Source organism: Carex rostrata, chromosome 13, assembly GCF_964058835.1.
Source record: "Carex rostrata chromosome 13, lpCarRost1.2, whole genome shotgun sequence".
Taxonomy (NCBI): domain Eukaryota; kingdom Viridiplantae; phylum Streptophyta; class Magnoliopsida; order Poales; family Cyperaceae; genus Carex; species Carex rostrata.
In genome coordinates this window covers 7,640,195-7,661,311 of record NC_135930.1, presented here as the reverse complement: position 1 = coordinate 7,661,311, position 21,117 = coordinate 7,640,195, and the positions used below count along the sequence as shown (strand labels likewise).

Sequence of the window (21,117 nt, the reverse complement as noted above, 5' to 3'; positions counted from 1 at the left end):
CTAAAAAGATATTATTGTAATGATTAAATTAAGTATCCGTTATGGCTTATGTCAGCAAATATCTTTCAGGAAATTGAATATATATGATATACATATTTATTTAGAAGGAAGTGATGAGGTGTAAAGCGACTAACGAGACTTAATTAACTAGAAGTCAAGAAACATTACCTTTGTGTTTAACAAACTAATTCAAACCAATTTAGGCAGGTGGTTACTTGTACCTTCCTCTACTGTCACCTCCCAATTCCCATGAGATGAGCCTTTTTCTAATTTTAAATGTATTTGCTTTGCGTACTTCATTGCACACCACTAATTTTCTCATATTTTTTTTTTAAATAAGAGATTCCGTTAAATTTTCGCATCCATTTCTTTTTGGATGTCTGTTGTGAGAATTGAACATGTGAGGGGTGTATAAAACATTTTTTTTGTTTTTTTTTTGTGAAAATTATGTTGCATAAAGAGACACTTCAACAGAAACGGAGAGATATGAAGTAAATGATGATTAATTGACCTTCATATTTTATTTCAAAAATCTAATGATTATTGTATGATTTTGTTATATATTTTATAGTAAAATGTTATAGATATCATAAATTAACTTTCATATTATATGATTGATCCTCATTCTTTTTCAAAGAAAAATTAAAGTACTATACAATATATACAACTTGACTTTTTGTAGTATTTCTCTTGTGTGTTTTTGACCCTTATTACTTCAATATCTTCCTCTGACTCTGTACTTCGACATCATCAAAATTAGAAACTAAAAAGATCTTTATATATGGATTTATATCTCTATCTTCAAAATTCAAATAATCAATCCAAATTATTAAACAAGATCTTCATATATGGAGATCAAATTTTATAATTTTTAAAATTATTTTACTATTTTTTTATAGATAGTAAGTCACTATCGAATAATCCAGTATTGAAAAAGACGAGCTATATCAGAAAAAGATGCAGCTACATAAGAAAAGATATACTGCAGTGCCTTATAATTTTTATTTTTTGCCTACATATTTTGTAAATTACATTCTAGTTTTAAGTTTAACATCACAGGATTACTAAATTTGAAGGAAGTTTAAGAAATTTATCTTTAAGCTTGTAAGATTAGGTTGTACAAACAATTACCTAAACATCATTAAAACTAGAAATTATAACTTTAGAACTCAAGATAATATTCCGCATATTTAAAAAAGGCTTAATTCCTTATGTACCCATAAAAGGTTCAGATTTTTAAATTTTATCATCAAAATATGAAATGTCCTATCTATATATTTTTTTTCATTACCTTTTTCATTTTATCTATTACTAATCTTCTATAGAATCATTCAGTTAAGAAAAGGGTATATTAAGGATAATTGATTGAAGCCTCAAATTGTTCACACAGAAGTTCGTTGTCCCTTTGTGAACAATCAGGTTAATTCGTATCCTCTGCATTAACTCAAAAGGAATCTTTTGAGCTAATGAATATCAATCGTCCAATCTATTATAAGATTTATGTGAACTAGATCTGCACTAATATTGAAAGGTTAAGTTATAAGCAAGTGCCAGATTGACTTCATTTAAAATCAGACGGTTGAAATTCTTTAACTCAAAAGAATCACTTTTGAATTAATGCAGAGGATACGCATTCGTATATGTCACACCCCGCGGCCACGGGTCGTAACAGTCCCCCGCCGTAAGCATACAACGCCGTGTATGCTTACAAGGCAATTAACAATTCAAACCAAACAACACGCAATTCAAAACAAGTTTCTAATATAAAAATCAGAGTACACAGTCTGGACAGTAAATAATACAATATAAGTATCTCATCCGGATACCAACCATAAGGCCTACCCTAAAAATATACACCAAAATATCTAGGGTCCTGAGATGGTAAGCTACTATGGCCTACTACTCGCGTGCCTCTCCGGAATCAGTCGCACCAGTACCTGTAAAATAACCGGGAGGGTGGGGGTGAGAATAAATTCTCAGTGCGAATTTGCCACAGTTTAGACTATTGGACTTGCAATCAAACTCTATATTCAACAATGAAACCCAAACCATAACAATGCAAACAGATATATATAATCATAAATAACAGAATGCCAATACTCGACAACAATTAATCAACCTGAAACACAGTTTACGGAATTTCCAATATGAGTTTCAAAACACAACAGATATTTGGCTTAACTTAATTCATTATGACTGGTAGCAACCACAGATGTTCTTTCGAGCTGAACCGTTATCAAACCCACATCCGTAGGGTTACAGACACCTACAGATGGCCAACCAAGCTGGACCCTTTATCAGACACCCATCTGCAATTGCTGTTTGGCTTAACCATTTCCTAAGGTCCGGTTACAAGTCACCTATACAGGTCAACTTGACACAAATGTAAACACACGGAATCAAAGTCAGCCATACTGCTCAACCTTGCAATTTCATTCAAATAGAATCACAAACAACTATCAGCCTCGCACAATCATCACAAAACAGGTCAACGAATAGGTCACCGTCACCTTATCCAGCCACCTCAACAGGTCGGTCTGGCAAATCCATAACAGGTCAAACGCATAAGTCAGCAGCGTCACCCTATCCAGCCACCTAAACAGGTCGGTCTGGCAAATTCTAACAGGTCAAACGCATAAGTCAGCAGCGTCACCCTATCCAGCCACCTAAACAGGTCGGCCTGGCAAATTCATAAACACAGGTCAACGGGTAGGTCACCGTTACCTTATCCAGCCACCTAAACAGGTCGGCTTGGTAGATTCATTCACATCAAGAACAATTAATAGAACTAATCAAATGATAACCATACCAACATGCCAATTAACCTTAACCGAACAATTCAATCATTCTCATTTATGCAAGAATCAATCTACAGCATGAATTCCAAAATATGCAACAATCAATCATTCAACATGACAAACGAATAAACAGTTTAATTCCTGAAAATAAAGTATCAAACAAGTCCAAGAATCCCGCACCTTATTATGATGAGCGTACCGCTTAAACTATGGATCAGGCGTCTCGAATTGCCTCGTTACGTCTTGCTCGACCGAGCCTACACCTATATCACACGTATTCTAGGTTTAACCTTGGTTCATGATCGAGGAGTTTAATCGAGTGGTACTAGGGCTTTTACATTCCTTAACCAATTCCTATGCTTTGGTACCGATTCTTTTGATTCCTCTTTTCTTATCAAAATCTCACATAACGGTGCACAATTTCATCTAGGCCCTCTAGCCATATACTATTTCACTCTGGTAACCATCAATCACCGTTTCACTACTTTGGTTCTCGGTTCAATTCAATTCACCGTTTGGTTAACCCTAATTTGGTCAAAACCTCAAATTAACCGTTATACGTTCTAAAAATTCCATATCAGGAAGCAACCCTACCGATTACAAGTCAAATTGGTCGGGTTAAACAAATCAAATCACGATTATGCCAACTTTAAATTTTGGCACGAAACCCTAGAAATCAGATTTCACAAATCGGAAGAAATCGGGAAAAAGATTGACAAACAAACTAGTAAGCAGTGTAGAGGAACTAGTCCTCGAGCAATTCGAACACAAATCTCGAGTTTAAAACGAGAATCCGAGAAATCGAGAAAATTCGAGTTTTCGAAAGAAAGAAGGAGAGAAAGAAATACCAAATAGGAGGGTTCGGAGAGATCCTCGGCTGCTTTCTCGGTTCCAAACTCGATTTCTCGCAACAATCGGGAGTCTGAAAGAAACGGAAACTCACGAGCTCTTTTTCTTCTCTCTTGGACGAAAATCACTTAAAAATGGGGAATGGTGGAAGAGAGAGAGAGAGAGAAGCTTTGATTTGGATTTTAGGGTTAAAATTACCCTGAATGCGGATGCACCCATCCGCACTGCGGGTGGCTTGACCCGCACTCGGGACTTAGAAAGTTTTCAGACCAAATTCAAGAAAATCCGAGCCTAGTGCGGATGAATCCCACCCGCACTGCGGGTCAACTTCATCCGCACTCACTACTTAGCCGATTTCAGGAAAATTAAGTGCAATATAGAAATTCATGAGTGCGGCTGGACCCATCCGCACTGCGGGTCACTCACCCGCACTCAGTACTTAGTCAATTTTGGACCAACACAGAATTGCATGAGTGCGGATGCACCCACCCGCACTGCGAGTCAATCCCATCCGCACTGAGCCTATAAAATTCCAAAATCTCGAAATTTCGACGCGGTTTCGATTCACACTTAACCTACTTATTTAGGGGAACCTTAATTAAGGTTTAAACTTCCATTTTATTAGCACAATTAACTTGATTCTTGTTTCTAATTCATTTGAATTTAATTGTAAAATGTTCGTAACGTAACAGTATAGCACCGAATACCCCATGTGCAATGCATTACACAAGCACTACTAGTCGAAGGTTTGCCGATTTTTTATCAGTAGCATTAAAAAAAAAAAAATTATGACATCGTTTCTGAAAAAGATCAGTACAGAGGATGACTGTGAACTGTGGTTCATGACAGTAGAAACAGTTTGGTGAAGTTACATTCCGTATTCTACCTCTTTGTTTCGAACTATAACATTTCACTAAGCCGCTGTGATAATTTTTTTAATCAAATTTAGAAAGAAGGTGAAAGAAAAGATATTTATTTTAATTGAATGAAAATATGATATTTTGTGTTTCGAGGGAGAAACTAAAAATTATAAATTTTTGATGGATACATGAGTAATAATTCTTTTAAAAATATGGGTAGAATTTTTTTATTATAAAATCAGTCTTTGATCTAATAATTAAATACAATATCTTTTATATAGAAAGTTGCTAGGGGCGGACTCAAAGTAGATCAGGGGTAGTCGTCCCCCCTGGATTTTGAGTTTTAGTGGTGATTTATCAGTACCGATCGACTTTGCTCCCCTCTGGAAAAATTTTTGCTCCCATCTGAATGTTTGATTTGTAATTTGGGTTAAATTTAGTGTTAAAATCAAAATAAATTTCTTGAATTATAATTGGTAATTAGAATTATAAGTTAAAATATCATAAATTATAAGTCAGAGCATTGAAATATATAAGTCAAAGCATTGTTTTTTGATCGAGTACTCAATTAGTTAATGGTTTTAAATCCGATAAGTTATTTAAATCCGATTCGATATTTTTTTGCCCCCCTGACGAAAATCCTGAGTCTGCACCTGAAAGTAGCACATACAAAAATTCAGGTAAGAATATTTTTTTATTAATATTTAAAGAGACTTGTCTTTTATTTTATCTTAAAAATTAGTTAGATGTCAACGTAGGAATCTATAGGACCTCCAACTCTTTTAAAAAAATAATGATCCTTTTATTCTGTATTATTGCGATTTCTTCTTAAATTAGGGGTACAGCGAAAAATGTCCGCAGAGAAGTAGATTCAGTGGCTGGGCCCCGCAGTTTTTGTTTGTTCTCTATTCATCCAAGAACAGTTGGGATTTAGAAGAGATGCAGATGCAGATGCTAGATGCTGATGCTGATGCTGATGCTCGGTCTTTCGGTGATTTTTGGCCCCTGAGCTAACCGAGAGGAGTATTCTGTGCGCGGAGCTTTTAATCTGGTTCATTCGTTTTGATCCGACGGACCAGATCAGAGAGACTTAAATTTTGAAATCTGATCTGATCTGTCGATTAAAACAAACAAATCAGATTAAAAACTCCGTACAGCTCCGCAGAAAATAGCTCGCAGAGGATAGCGTTCCGAGCTAACCGCCACCATCTCTACAAATCTACGAGCACCTATCCAGAAATGAAATATTATTATTTTTTATTTGCTGTTGTCACCGGAATTTGAGAGCCCAAGACTCACTCTGTATCTGGATATAATGTGGTTTTAATTTGTAGAATACCGTGTTGCTTGCCGGTTAAATAAAGGATTGGTTGTACTATCTCCATCAAAGTAATAATCAAACAAAATAAATTGACTTTGCATTTTATAGTAGTATTCATATTATTTGCCAAGTATACATTGGCTTGAGTGTATTTTACTTCACAAATGTTTAATGATTTTAAAATAACCTGCAAACCCAATGACTGTGTTATATATTATACCTTCTTTAGGAAATACTTTCAATAAAATATCTTTATGAGCAGAGTAAATATTTAATTTTGTTTATAGTGCACTAGTGCAATAATCAACTCTGATTGGCAAATACAATCAGAAAATTGAAATTGAGGAATTGAATAACAAATATAATGTAATTCAATATTATAAGTACGGGTGTTTATTGGATTGGTTCGGTTAAACTGAATTTTAATAGTCAAATCAAAATTTTATTTGGTTTTCAAAAATATGATCAAATCAACGGAATTAAACTTGTTAATTAACTGAATAACAACCTAACCAAAATAATCAAAGTAAATTTTTTAGTTTGTTTGACCGAACCGAAATAAAACTCAATACATACACAAATATCATTTTATAATCATGGAAATAAATGTAAATATATTAGTAGTTGACATTACACATATTTTTTAATTCCATACAAAACATGTAGATGTTCTAAAATATTCAAATAGATTTTTTTTTTCCTCATTTTAAGTCTAAAATTCGAAGCATGAATTTGAATCATATAGAGTTCGGTCGGTTCGATCTTTTCAATTTAAAAAAATCTAAACCAAATCATACAAACTTGAAACAATTAAAAAATTCAACAAAACTAGTCCATTTAAACTGAAAAACTAAACCATTTAATTCAAGCTTTTTTCATTCGGATGAAAACCAAATAAACCGAACCCAATGAACACCCTAATTATGAGGGGACATAAGAGTACTTACATTTAAAAAAAAGTCAATTTAATTAATTTTGTCCAGAACACAAAGCCTGACATATTGGTTGGGGACAAAATATCAGATGCAACATTTGGTAGTAATAATTACTTCATTAATGCACTAAACTATCTTAATTGTGTACATTGACGTGTCATATTTGGTAATCCGATGATTAGTTCCAAACACTTTAGTTTTGTCAAGCTAAGAATGGTTTTCCGTGCAAGTTTTGTTAAAAATGTATTTGATGGTGATTATTTGGTTGACCAAACTAATAACATCTCCTTTTCAGACAATCACATGGTAATTCAATTTTACACACGTAACCGTAGATATGGTACTATTTGCACACAAGTCCCTGTCAAATGTCATGTATACTAGTAGTTTCTATATCATTACCTTGTACCATAACCATTTAATTTGATTCAAATGGCAATTGATAATATTATTGCTTGGTTCTTTGGTGGTGATAAATGGAACATTAATTGACTTCCATTAATTAGTCATAGACTTCGTTTCTTCTGATGTTCCTTCTTCTGAGTAGATAGAGACACTACATATTTAAAGAAATTAGAAAGGGTGTACAAGGATGAACTTGTAAGCAATTTGTTAGAACCCCCCCAACCAAACCAAATTTCAAAAAGGTTAATTCATGAATGTGAGTCTCATAAAATTTTTGGATGTAGGATCCATTCCAAGGCCCAATAAATTCCAAACAAGGCCTTAATAGGCCGTCTCTTACAATCATGATAAAGAATATAATTAAATTCGTCGGAAACAACTAATGATTAATTTATCACAAACAACAAACCTAACATAATGCCCTATTTTTTTTTGTTACATCGACCTTTTCTACGTCATGACTTCATTAATATCTAACCCTTAATTTTCCATTATATTCAGACTTTCTGCCCCTACAATGAGACTATGTCACGCTATTTGTGTGAAAAGAAAACAATATCGCATGACAATATTGCAGTGATTATCATGAGATGCGCTTTTAAAAATAAACAATTTATGGAATTTTGTATATGCTTAATTTTGATAGACACCAATATAGTTTTATGTACATTAATTATCTTTTTAACGCATATCTTTCTTTTGGAGATTTCAAAGCATTAACTATTTATTTCGGTGTTGTTAGTTTATGTCATAATTATTTATATTTTGAAGCGTTGGCGAAAACTAATATACATACAATATTATATTATTAGTATAATATCAACATTCCATATGATATATAAATTCATAATTTGTAAAATATAATAGTTTTAATTTGTTGAACCATGTCACATAATTAAATGAGTTATTTCTGTTTATTTAAAAAAAAACAATTTATATTTTTTTGTTGGATTATAAATTTAATATATTTAATTCTTACATTTTCTAGTTTATTATTGTACGAGTTCAATCTGATTTAATACATAAATTAACTTATCATATCGTGTGATTCTTTATCGATTTTTTTGTTGTTGCATAATTTGATATTATATTGAATTTAATAGTTTTTGTATCAGTTTAAACCAACCATAATTATAATAAAAACTATATCAATAACCAAAATTAATTTATGTTTGCAAATGAGGTTATCTCAGTGAGAATAGACATAAAATGAAGAGTGAGTCTATGGTACTATGCATATTACGATTTGTTACCGTGCTACAGCTCTATATTCGAGTTTTGAAATCCTAACGGTCAATCCGAACCGTTCATCTTGTTCTCCATATTAATATGTGTTTGGAGACCAAATTTTACATTTTTTGAAATTTTTTTACTATTTTTTTAGATTTATTGAAAATCACTGTTTTTGGATGGTCCAGAATTTTCAGATCAAGTGATTTTCTAAATATCTAAAAAAATAGTAAAAAATTTTCAAAAAATGAAAAATTTGGTCTCCAAACACATATTAATATGGAGAACAAGATGAACGGTTCGGATCGACCGTTAGGATTTGAAAACTCGAATATAGAGCCGTAGCACGGTAACAACCCGTGATATGCATAGTACCATAGACTCACTCTAAAATGAATATCTTTCATCTAGTATAATGGAACAAGCTGATCTCACATACTTCTCTATTTTTAAAAAGCTGAGTTTACTCGTCATATAAAAAACCTTTTATATTTTTCTATCAAGTGAATTTGTTTTTTTATAATTCTCGATCAAATAAAAGACCTTTTCTATTTCTTTAAACATGAAGACTACTAAGCAATTGAATATTATTGACTGCACATTAATTAACAGACTTCATTATCGTCATATTAAAACAAATTTATGTTTCCCGTCAAAATAGGATCCATGTAATACGAAACACACAAGTCATATATTTTGTAGAATTTTTTTATAATATTCCCATCATAATTAACTTCATAATTTAAATATTTTCATCAAAAAAAATATTTAAAATTAGCTATTTCTCCATCTAAACTCACTTATTTAATTAATATTTTAATTTCTCAATTCATCACTTAAAATAACAATTTTACACTAGCAAGACAATTAAATTGACAATTTTATCCTAACTTTAAAATACTGCGTAGCTAATTTACTTCAAAAAAAAAAAAAAAGGAAAACAATGTAGCAAACAAATACCCCAAAACAACAGTACTGTTAAGGTTGTCTTTTAATTTCTGGTATAGGGGCCTATAAAAATTAAATATAATTGGATAAAAAAGAAAAGTAGATGTTAGAGTGACTTTAGATAAAGCAATCAAGTTAGTCAAGGAAGAATATAAACTTAAAGCTAGTTTACTATATACAATTTGATTTATCTTATTTGTGACTATATATTGGCAGCATATTAAGTTTAAGACGTCATAGAAGCTACAATCTATACATGAGCTACAGCAGGGTGCAAAATTGCAAACATAAACATGGAGTGAAAAAATGGCTTCAGGATCTAGCTTAAGTTTAAAAGTGAAGCTCTTCTCAACTAATATGCCGGTACAAAAAGTGAAATGAAATAGGCAGAATGAAGGTTCGTTATGAGAAAACATGGAAAGTTAAAAAGAGGAAGAGAAAAATGCAAAGTTCAAGCTGTGGGATCCGAGTAGAACTAGGGTGTTCTTAAGCTCACCAAGTTGTTTGGTGAGCTTAATTCCAAAACCTTTTAGATTAGTTTCAAAAAACAAATTGAAACCGTTGAAACCAATTTACTTCACGAGTGATGAATTTATATGTAAAGTTTTTAGAATTCCGAATTAATTTTGTATAAAATCAAGTGGTCAAAAAGTGTTAAAAAAAATGAATGCACTAAAATTAATATATAAACCTTCTAATTTTGACCGCTTGATTTTATACTAAAATAATTCGAAAACTTAAAATATTTGCATGTAAATTCATCACTTGTGAAGTAGATGTATTTCAATGGCATAGATTTGTCGTTTCATGAGCTTCAGAACACCCTAGTTTTACTCGTGGAATCTAGTGTCTGAAATAAGTTGGCGAGGCAAGATTTTGAACGCTATAAAATTGTCTATTTAAATTAAGAATTGAGGATATAAATATAATAAATTAGTTTAGATGGGAAAATAGTTAATTTAAAATTTTAATGAAAAAATTATCTAAATCATGAACTTTTGTTTTGTCAAAAAGATCCGTAGGTTATTCCATTCATTTAACCCAGAAGATTATATTGTAGTAGAAAAAAGTGTGATATTTTACCTACGACCGCTATAACGGTAATTGCAATCCTCTATAGTGTGCAACGCGAATAGCGCATGCTACACTGCATAGACTTTTATTTTAAGGCCCAAATTTATTTATTTTTAAGGATCAATTTTTTTAAGATGCATATTGCTTTTGCTTCTAAAAAGAAAAATATAGATAGTTTATAAAATAATGCTTACGTTATTTTGAATAGAAAAAAAATAATTAGTTTATGTCATGATACTTAGGTTATTTTGAATAAAAAAAAAAAGATAAATAGTTTATGATATTATTAGAGATTTTGAATAAAAATTTGAATTTTACACTAGTGCAATATAAATATATTATAATTGTTTAATCAATTTGGTGTTACTTATTGCTTTATAAGACTTTAAATAATGTTGATAATTAGTAGAATTATATAATATAATTTTTGAAAAAATATATGCTATGTAGGATTGCTTTCGCTATAACTACGCTATTTTAGATCGCTTTTTTATAACCTTCCCGTGATGACAAGATAATTGCTATTTAGAACCTTGTATGGTACTATATTTCCTTTCCATTCAATCTGACAATACTAAAAATACCAGTAGATTCCAGAATACCTTTAAAATCCCTTTTACCCTGGTATACTGGTTTTACATTGAAACATCAAAGTATTACATAGATTGATATAGTTCATTAAATTATAGAAAAGCGAAAAACAAAATAGCTTCATTTCCATATCCTTCTCAGATTTGCTAGATGGTCAGCTGAAAATTCTCTTCCCTTCTAATATCGCTGCACCTGAACCTTGAGTATATAAAAAGTGAACATCCCAAGCTTGCATTTGGACTACCAACCTCTAATCCTTGCTTGATTTGCCAGTAAGTGAGCACTGTGAATACCAGCATCTTCTCTGCTCCGATATATATGCACAGGACCTCAAGTCATTAATTACAGGTTGAGAAAGTTGTAAGAAGTCCACCATTTCCTTAGAGTCTGACAATACCAGACCACAGCCATTAGCAATTTACATATATTATATATACATATATATACATATATTATATTATATTATATATAGATATACCCTAAACCCTAAACCCGCAATGTACCGTAGCCCATCTCGTATATATAATATAATATATGTAGAGATAGGCTACGGTGAGTTGCGAAGTAAAACGCGTTTCTACTTCACGCCGTATTTTTATTTTGAAAGCCCAAACGACCGATCTGAACCGTTAGATGTTTAATCCATATTGAAATGTGCTTGGAGACCAAATTTTACATTTTTTGGAATTTTTTTACTATTTATTAAGCATTTTTGAAAACTGCTGTTTTGCTGTGAACAGTAAAAAATAGTAAAATTTTGTGAACCCTCAGATCAGCGGCATTCAAAATTGCTTAATAAATAGTAAAAAAATTCCAAAAAATGTAAAATTTGGTCTCCAAGCACATTTCAATATGGAGAACAAGATGAACGGTTCGAATCTACGTTTTGAACTTTAAAATCACAAAATATGAGCGTGAAGTAAAATAGTCGCTTTACTTCGCAACTCACCGTAGCCCAGCTCATATATGTATATAATATAATAGAGATGGACTACGGTGAGCCATGAAGTAAAATGAGTTGGTGCTTCATGGCACTATATTTTTATTTTGAAAATCCAAACGACCGATTCGAACCGCTCAACATAATCTCCATATTGAAATGTGCTTGGAGACCAAATTTTTCAATTTTTGGAATTTTTTTACTATTTATTAAGCAATTTTGAAAATCGCTGATCCGATGGTCTATAAACTTTTACTGTTTTTAATGTTCACAGCAAAACAGCAGTTTTCAAAATTTCTTAATAAATAGTAAAAAAATTCAAAAAAATATAAACTTTGGTCTCCAAGCACATTTCAATATGGAGATCACATCTAACGGTTCAGATCGGTCGTTTGGACTTTCAAAATGAAAATACAGCGTGGAGTACAAACGCGTTTTACGTTTTACTCCATGGCTCACCGTAGCTCATCTCTAATATAATATATGTATATATATATGTATAATACAATATATGTATATGTATATATTTTATGTATATATAATATAATTACATATAATTATATATAATTTAGGTTTTTGTACAATTATATAATATAATATAATTATATAAAAAGCTAAATTACTCTGTATGTAAACCAAAAAATTTTACATTTAATAATTACACTACAAAAATCTAAATTATACTAAATAAAATACCGATCGTTGTACGTCTACCGTTGAACGAAAACTTAAACTGAATTTTTGAGGCACTAAACAATATTTTTCTTAAATTCTGATGCTTAGGATTTTCGGGGGTGACTCCTGGGTGATATTCGGATCCGTCTCGTTCCCCCCTTTCCGAAAAGTGGTCATACGCGCAAATCCGACTTTCCTAGCCAAAGTTATGTTTGTTTAAAGTTTTTTCGAAAACTGAACTTTGGAAATTCATAACTAGCTGTAGAAAAATCTAAATAAATTAAAATTTGTGTCAATTCTGTGTGTTTTTAAATGCTCTATATGCTGGTGTAGCCAGTTTTGCAGTTTGAGCCATGTATCAGTCCAGACTTACTGATTTACCAGTAAAGATCAAATTTGATATACATATACATATATATACATATATTATATTATATACACACATATATACATATGTTATATTATATATACATATACATATATTATAAAAAAAATTCGGACCGTGAAAAATATCTACAGTTTGAATATTTTTAAAATTTTAGTTCAAACTTAGTTATTTTTATTAAAATATTTTATAAAATGAGTATTTTTTAAAAAAAACTCGGCCTTTTAAACCCCCATACTGTTTTATTTTTAAATTTGTCTGACAAGTCAAGTCAGCATACAGTATCTTTTTAATTTTATATTATATTTCATGCCATGATAACGATCTATTCTCTTGTTAACGCTTGACCCGAATTTTGCTTTAATATCCATCGAAAAATAAAAAGTTACAGAAATATCCAGCAATTTTGATTATTTTAAAAACTCTCCAAACCACCCATCCAGACTTTGAGCAGTTCAATTTTTTTTTCTGACGGTCCAATGTTTGGCCAGTTCTACTGTTAATTTTTTTTTTTTTTTTTTTTTTTTTTTTTACAAACAAACTATATATAGTGGTAAATCCTTTCGACAATCTATTTAGGTACATAATTTTATGTCTCACTTGTCTGGGTCACAACCAGTGTGACCATAAAGCAGAGATTTCAAATCGTAAATTGTAATTTCATCAACCATAAATCAGAGATTTCAAATCGTAGATTGTGATTTTATAAGTAACCTCGAATGAATATTGTGGTTTTTTGGTGTAATATTGGTCATCCGTATTTTTGTTAAACTTCCCATTACAATGCAATGCAATGAACATTTCTAGACAATAAATTACATTTGGTAAATGGTAAACATTCAGAAGTAATCTACTAATTATAAAAATAAATTACTAATTTAAATAATTAAATAAATAAAAAATTATCCGAAATTCACCTGTGAAATCGCTTAAAATCGCTTTTGAAATCGCTTTTGAAATCGCATCTTCTCTTTCTCTTCCTCTTTATGTTTGGATGCAGGAGAATAGGGTTGTTCTTAGAATAGTAACACTATTCTGAATAGTAGTGCATCCAAACATGTTGAGTGCTATTCAATGCTATTCTTCTAACCCACCAAAAGGTGGAATAGCGATTAAGCCAGAAAAAAAAGGTGGATGCAGGAGAATAGGGTTGTTCTTAGAAAAGTAACACTATTCTGAATAGTAGTGCATCCAAACATGTTGAGTGCTATTCAATGCTATTCTTCTAACCCACCAAAAGGTGGAATAGCGATTAAGCCAGAAAAAAAAGGTGCAACGTGAGGAGAGAGAAAGAGTCCTCTTCAATTTTTTATTACTTTCATTTAACTGTCTTGAAACGAGAGAGGAAAAAAAAAGGAAAGATGAAGGCGATATTGAAACCTAGATCTCTGTTGATCTAGCCGATGATTGAGAATAAGGTTGCCGGTTTTGACCTCCCCACGTCTATTTTCCTGCCCGCATTGACGGCTCAGATCTAAATTTAAGGATGATATGCTTTACGATTATCTAAAAATGTATCGCCGATTGAAGATTGAAATAAGAACAGCTTAGTCAAACTGGATTTCACTGTTTGATTTGGTCAGTCTCGTATCTTAGGAAATTATGGTTGGGTTATTTTGTGTTTGGTCGCATCGTTTGTCAGGTCAATATGGTTCATAATTAGTAATTAGTAATTACTGATGTTATGGGGATTTCTAAAGTATATTAAATGGTATTACAAAAAGAAAAAAAAAATAGAAATCCACTGATATTATCTTTCTAGCCTCTTAACAATTTTTACCAACATTGTATCATGATTGGTTCTCTTTTATTCTGGTATTTTGTTTATAATGATTTATAAAAATAAAGAGTGAGGCTACGCTACTTTGCAAAGCTTGTCTGTGCTGTAGCCTGTGGATCCATATCTCTATTTACAAAGTTCAAATACTTAATCCAAACCACACAACATTATCTTTATATAAAAATAAACTTAAAAACTACACTTTATCTTTTTCATAAACTTTTTATTATTTTTCTATTTAGGTAGAAAACACACATGATCTAAAGATTCTCAAACCACACAACATTATCTTTATATAAAAATAAACTTAAAAACTACACACTATCTTTTTCAGAAACTTTTTATTATTTTTCTATTTAGGTAGAAAACACACATGATCTAAAGATTCTGAACCATTCGAAAGTAATGATTTTCTATCTAATTAAAAAATAGTAAAAAATTCTAAAAAAATGTAAAATTTGATCTCCAAGTACATTTTTCATATGAAGATCGTGTTGAACAGTTCAAATTGGTTGTTTGCATAGTACAGAGAAATAATATATTAGTGATCCGAAAGTGGTCATGTTGAACAGTTCCTTTAAATTTAGAAAATCACATGATCATTTTTTTATCAACATTCCTAATATTTTAAATACAGAAATGGATCCATATTACAAACGGATCTACACTTTGCATAGTACCCAAGACTCATTTAAAAATAAAATAAAGGAATATCGCTAATCAACGGAAGCTAAAACATAATGTACTTATTTAGGTACAAAGACCACTTTTGTGAGATCTAAAAACATCCGATAATATTAAAAAATTATATATTGGTGAACTATGCTTGGTAAAACACATCAAAGTTACTGGTCCAGAAATGCTTGGGGTCATATCTCAAGTGCTTGTAGGCCTCAGAGAGTTAATGCAAACTGGCACCTCAATTTGAATACTACTAAGAATTAATTAAATGGAGAGATTTCACATAAGCAATGCTTCAGGGGTACAATCCTTCAGACAAATCCACCAAGAAAGACCAGAATAATTGAAATGATAAATTGATACCAATATCCGACTCCCCTTCGGGAAAATCACACAGTTAACCGATCTACATTAAATAAATATCCAAATTGAAAAGGTAAAAAAGCAATTATGTACACCACATAAGTAGGGTTACAGAGAAGTCCAGTAAGTGGCTAATGAAAATGCTTCAATACCTGTCATTTATTTGTCCGTGTTATCTCATAGGTACTCAGGGTTAAATGCCAAGGCCTCCTGATGGATGAGGTCCTTCATTTGATCTTCGGAAAGGTTGTGCTGTTCAAAATCAAACCTGAACGGGTTCATGGCCACTGGTTCATCGCTGACGTCATGCAGTGATGACAGGTACGGGTGTTCAAGCGCCTCCTCCACTGTACCAAATTCAATCGGTGATAACGAAAAATGCTGATACTTTATGCTATTTTAGGCCTTGAAACTGGTGACGAGTCATATTTGATGCAAAAGCATGTGGTTCTATATTTGAGTTAAAAAGGCTTTTAGGAGTGCTAGTGGGTTGCATTAGCCAGATTCATTTGCATTTAGTTAAAAATGTTTTGTATAACAAAATGTTTGTGCTTCGTATTACCCTAATATTTATCATTAAGTATGAAATGAAGTCTAAATTGTTTTCAAAAGAAAGAAATCTGATAACTTGTAGAACTAAATCAATGGTTGAGCTGAACAAGCGAATGGATAGGGTTGGACCTGATTTAATTAGTTCCTAAAAATATGGCTACCCAATATGTGTTGTGCTAGACCCATTACTTGGGACTACCAAGTTAGCATATAGGCGTATAAACTAAATAAGCTAATCATAGCACACCATTCTCAGTTAATAATTACCAAAAAAAAGTAGGCCAAGTTACCAACAATAAAGACTAAAATGGCAAAGACCCACACAAAAATTAATACTTGAAGAAAGAAAAATCAATAGCAGACCTGTGATTCTCCTTCTAGGGTCAAAGGTGAGCATCTTCTCAACAAGATCAATGGCTGAGGGATGAACATGAGGAAATTTCTCAATTAATGACTGGCGCGCATATCTAGGAAGCTGACGTATGTACCTCCTTGCATTTTCATTCACAAAATCCAGATCCGCCTCATTTGGTGTGCCAATCAGCTGTCATACTCAAAAATCAAGAGCAAACAAGTTAGAATGCACGCGTTGATCAATAAACAAGCTCTCTCAGAAACTTTAGGGCTCGATTTTATAATGTACTGATAACATACCAGTTAGTACATAAAGGTAATATTATCATTATGAGCCTCGAATCTAGATAAATACTTGTAATTATTTTTTTTTAGTCAGGGATGACCAGCACATATTTCGGTGTTGTACAGCAAGTGTCTTGAGCCTATAGATACCAGATTGTACAAAACCAATACTTGCTGGTTATCTACTGGATCTCAAGCTTTTCTTTTCTGAAGTGGAAAGCAAGGATGCAACTAAATTTCAAGTTCAACATTATTACTAAAGTTGAGTCTCTGGTTAAGGCTGGTGTTATTTGGTATACTTTGCTTCTGGATCCTCAGGAATTCTTAACAAAACAAGTAAACAAAAAATTGAACAAAGAAGACCTGATAAATATACCAAACAAACAGAACCCCATACTATCGAACAGGTGTATTATAAAAAAATCAAAATAGTACATCAGATCAAAAAATTCTATTGTACTAAAAACAAAAAGGTGGCTGTGATTTCCACATTTCACATGGGCACAGATAAAAACAAAAAGAAGAAAAAAGAATTCGTACTGACCTCCATGAGCAATCTTAGCTGGTGTACATGGTCCCGGCCAGGGAAAAGTGGTTTTCTATCCATAAGCTCCATAAAAATGCACCCCACAGACCACACATCAATAGCAGCTGTATACTCTGACGAATTGAGCAACAACTCAGGAGCTCTGTACCACCTAGTGACCACGTACTCAGTCATGAAATCGGTCTCTGATGTCGTACGTGCAAGTCCAAAATCGCAGATTTTAAGGTCACAGTTAGCATTCAACAAGAGGTTGCTGGGCTTTAGATCCCGGTGGAGCACACTTGCTGAGTGGATGTACTTTAAGCCTCTAAGGATTTGGTAAAGAAAATACTGCATAGCATAATCAACACCAAAAATTTTTGTCAGATTTTGTACTACAATTCCCCATGTTTTAAATAATTTTGAAAGAATATCCATTGAAAGTACAGAAACTCAAACAAAACATGACTAAACCCCCCGACGACTTCATATTAACTCTGATAAGGTCTATTGATAGTAATTTCCCTTAACAAAACCAAGAATATAAAATTTGTGTTGCATGGTAGTAGTTGAGTTTATAATGAAAAAAAATATACATGTAAAAAAGTTAACATAGTTAAAGTATATAGATATCATCAGGCTATGTTAACAGTTCAGAATGAGCCATGAATATCTTAACAATTCTGGGTGCTCAATGCAAATAGAACATGATGAATCTACGAGTAAATGGAGCCTTCTCAAGAAAGCTATTTCAACTTAATTAGAACAACTAATTTGGTTTCCTAATTTAACTGGCTAAACGACTGAATAGTAGAAACAGTTATTGTAAAAGGACAAAGAAATTTAATTATCAATAAAAAAAATAGGAGTCAAAAGTGACACCTGACAGTGCTCTTCTGATAAAGCTTGATTAGAGCGAATGATTTGATGGAGATCAGTATCCATTAACTCGTATGCAATGTACACATCATTAAATGTTTCTCGCACAGGTGGTGGTATTATATCTCTTATTGCAACAATCTGCATAAAAAATCACCACAATATTAGGAAAATATTAAAACAACCAAATATTATATAAAAAAAAGTGTTTTGATCAAGCTTGCATGAAAAATTCTTGGTTTTGAACTCACAGCTACCAAGCTTCACATGTGCATGCCTTTTATTAGACTTCTATATGTCTAATTTTAGGAGGATAAATGATTCCACTGTTTTGACAAATCAGAAATCAAGAAATAAACTGTCCAAGGAGAGGCTCGTCCTTTACTAAGAAACTGCTTAGGATTCAAAAAGAAAGAAAGAAACTATTGTTGAATGGGATTTAAAAAAAAAAGGTGTATACTGATTTATTTAATTTAACACCACCAGTATTATCAATTAACAAATGAATAACTATTAGATAAGGAAAATGTAAGTCTTTATAAAATAACAACGTACAATTATTAGTATAAATAACTACTAGATAATGACAAATAATCCTTCAAAAGTAACAATGTGCTATTTAGTGTCTCATTTGATGCAACATTCAAAGTAAAGAGTAAAAACAAAAGATAAATTGCATCTATATTCTTTTCACAACATCATTCTTAATCCATTTATCATTAATAGGGCTGTGATATTAGGCTAACTAACAAAATTGACCATTGTTTCAGTTCTCCAACAAAGCTACGGGCTCTTTACAAATGCCACATACGAATTTTGAAGCTTTTGGCATTTTATGGATAAAAAATAGGATCTCCTAGCAATTACATAACACAGTAACCAAGCAGTGGTACTACACAATATGAAAGTTTGGCAAGTATGAAGGGTAAGAGGGGGGAGGGGGAGAGAGAGACAGAGAGATAGAGAGCTAACATTTTCATGGTCCATATGGCGGAGGAGCTTGATTTCGCGAAGAGTTCTCTTGGCATCAATCTTGTTGTCAAATGCATTTGCTATTTTTTTAATGGCAACTTGCTCTCCCGTCTCTGAGTTTAAAGCCGAGCTGATCACAATTTAATTTGTACCAGTTCCACGAAATAAAGAAGTGTTAAGGCAGAAGCAGAATGCAGGTAATAATTCAAAGCATCCATAAAGGGTACATAAAAAATAAGTAAAAATAGTTCAAAATGATCAATCATCTGAAAGGAATGGCTTGTAATTATGATAGCAAAGGTTATAATTAAATTCCAGAGATGAGGTCATTATAAGAAGCAGTCAAATAAACACTACTATAGTTTAACCTCGGACAAAGAATAAATTAACAGACTTGAAATTAATGCAGCAGTTAAGAGTCAGTCTGATGTGACCTTAAAATAACAAGTAAATGCATAGTTCTAGCCTAAGTTGAAAGTCAAGAATGAGTCAAACATATAGAATCAGAGATTTATAATAGTCTACAAATAACAGAGAATCATAAGCAATATAAAGTTGTTATTTTCATTATTCAATTCACTTTAAGATTCAGATGGTATAGAAACAATATTAAATGTGGAGTAGAATTGCTAAAGAACTGAATTTGAGATTTCAGTAACTACTTTTCCATTTTTAACCTTAGCGAGTAGTCAAGAACCACAACAAACAAATACCAGACCATCATAAAGAGCTTGTAATTAGTAGAGAAAAATACTAAAAATTACACATTTTATAAACAGCTTATTTTAGTCAAATCTTAATCAAAGATGCAGATACGGCATAATATCTAAGATAACTAACTTTGTCTCTAGCTTTTAAGGAAACAGTAGATCCATTTCCCCTCTGGAGATGAACTGAATCAAACCTAAATTCGTTGCAGAGAAAAAGGAAATCACAAAGGATCTAATGAGGGATAACATATAAAATACGATAATTACGCCAAAATGGAAGCAAACCAACAAAATATATCTCCTCCCCATTAATAACTAATCTAATTCTTAAAAAAAAAAAGATACAAACGACCACTGATCCAAAATATTCAGAGGGAAAAAGGGACGGAGAAGAGAGAAATAGTACCAGACAATTCCATAAGCGCCTTTCCCGATGGGGAGAATAGGAGGTCGATACTTGGCGGAAACCTCAAAAATGTTGCCAAAGATGTTGTATTGAATAAATTTCCCGCCATGGCTGAGTGTCGCCTGAATGTTGCTCTCTATTCCCGGCACCGCCGCAGCAGGTTGCTGCGGGGGCTGAGCTGGAAGCGCCCCCGCCTCCGCCATCTCCGAATCAGGCAGTCCACCTCCGGCATCCATACAGAAAAAAATAGAGGTTGAAACCCTAGAGAGAGAAGATCGCGGAGAGGGATTGCAGTTGTGCGCTTTCTCTTTCCACAGTTCTTTGTTTTTTTTCTCTTATTATTATGATCTCCCCTTTTTCTCTTTTTCTCTTTTTTTAATCTGCTATCCTGTTTTGTTTGTAGGAGACTAGGAGGTGAAGCTGGGAAATCATATCACCTGAGGTAACAGAACTTTTGAGATTAGATATAGACCGTCAGATCTAATTTGGCACGAATATTAAAGCTTGGAATTCATTCCATCTCGGTCCGGGTAGGCCCGGATTCTGATCGGACGGTCCATATCTTAACAGAAATATTATGTTACCCCAGTGGATATGG

General features: G+C 32.3%; 1 protein-coding gene across 2 annotated transcripts; it reads right to left on the bottom strand.

The window, feature by feature from the left end:
- Nucleotides 1-15,733: 15,733 nt before the first annotated feature.
- On the bottom strand, nt 15,734-20,887 carry LOC144563828 (mitogen-activated protein kinase 1). Of its 2 annotated transcripts, XM_078313299.1 has the most exons (7): nt 20,520-20,887; nt 19,404-19,533; nt 18,435-18,572; nt 17,571-17,903; nt 16,751-16,931; nt 15,988-16,182; nt 15,734-15,878 (listed from the first exon to the last, which is right to left on the bottom strand). In XM_078313299.1, exons 1-6 carry the CDS (start codon nt 20,753-20,755, stop codon nt 16,013-16,015), a joined length of 1,188 nt encoding a protein of 395 aa, XP_078169425.1. In that variant the 5' UTR covers nt 20,756-20,887; the 3' UTR covers nt 15,734-15,878; nt 15,988-16,012. The 2 variants fall into 2 exon arrangements, with proteins under 2 accessions (XP_078169425.1, XP_078169424.1); XM_078313298.1 differs by having other exon boundaries at nt 15,734-16,182.
- Between the last annotated feature and the right edge of the window lie 230 nt (nt 20,888-21,117).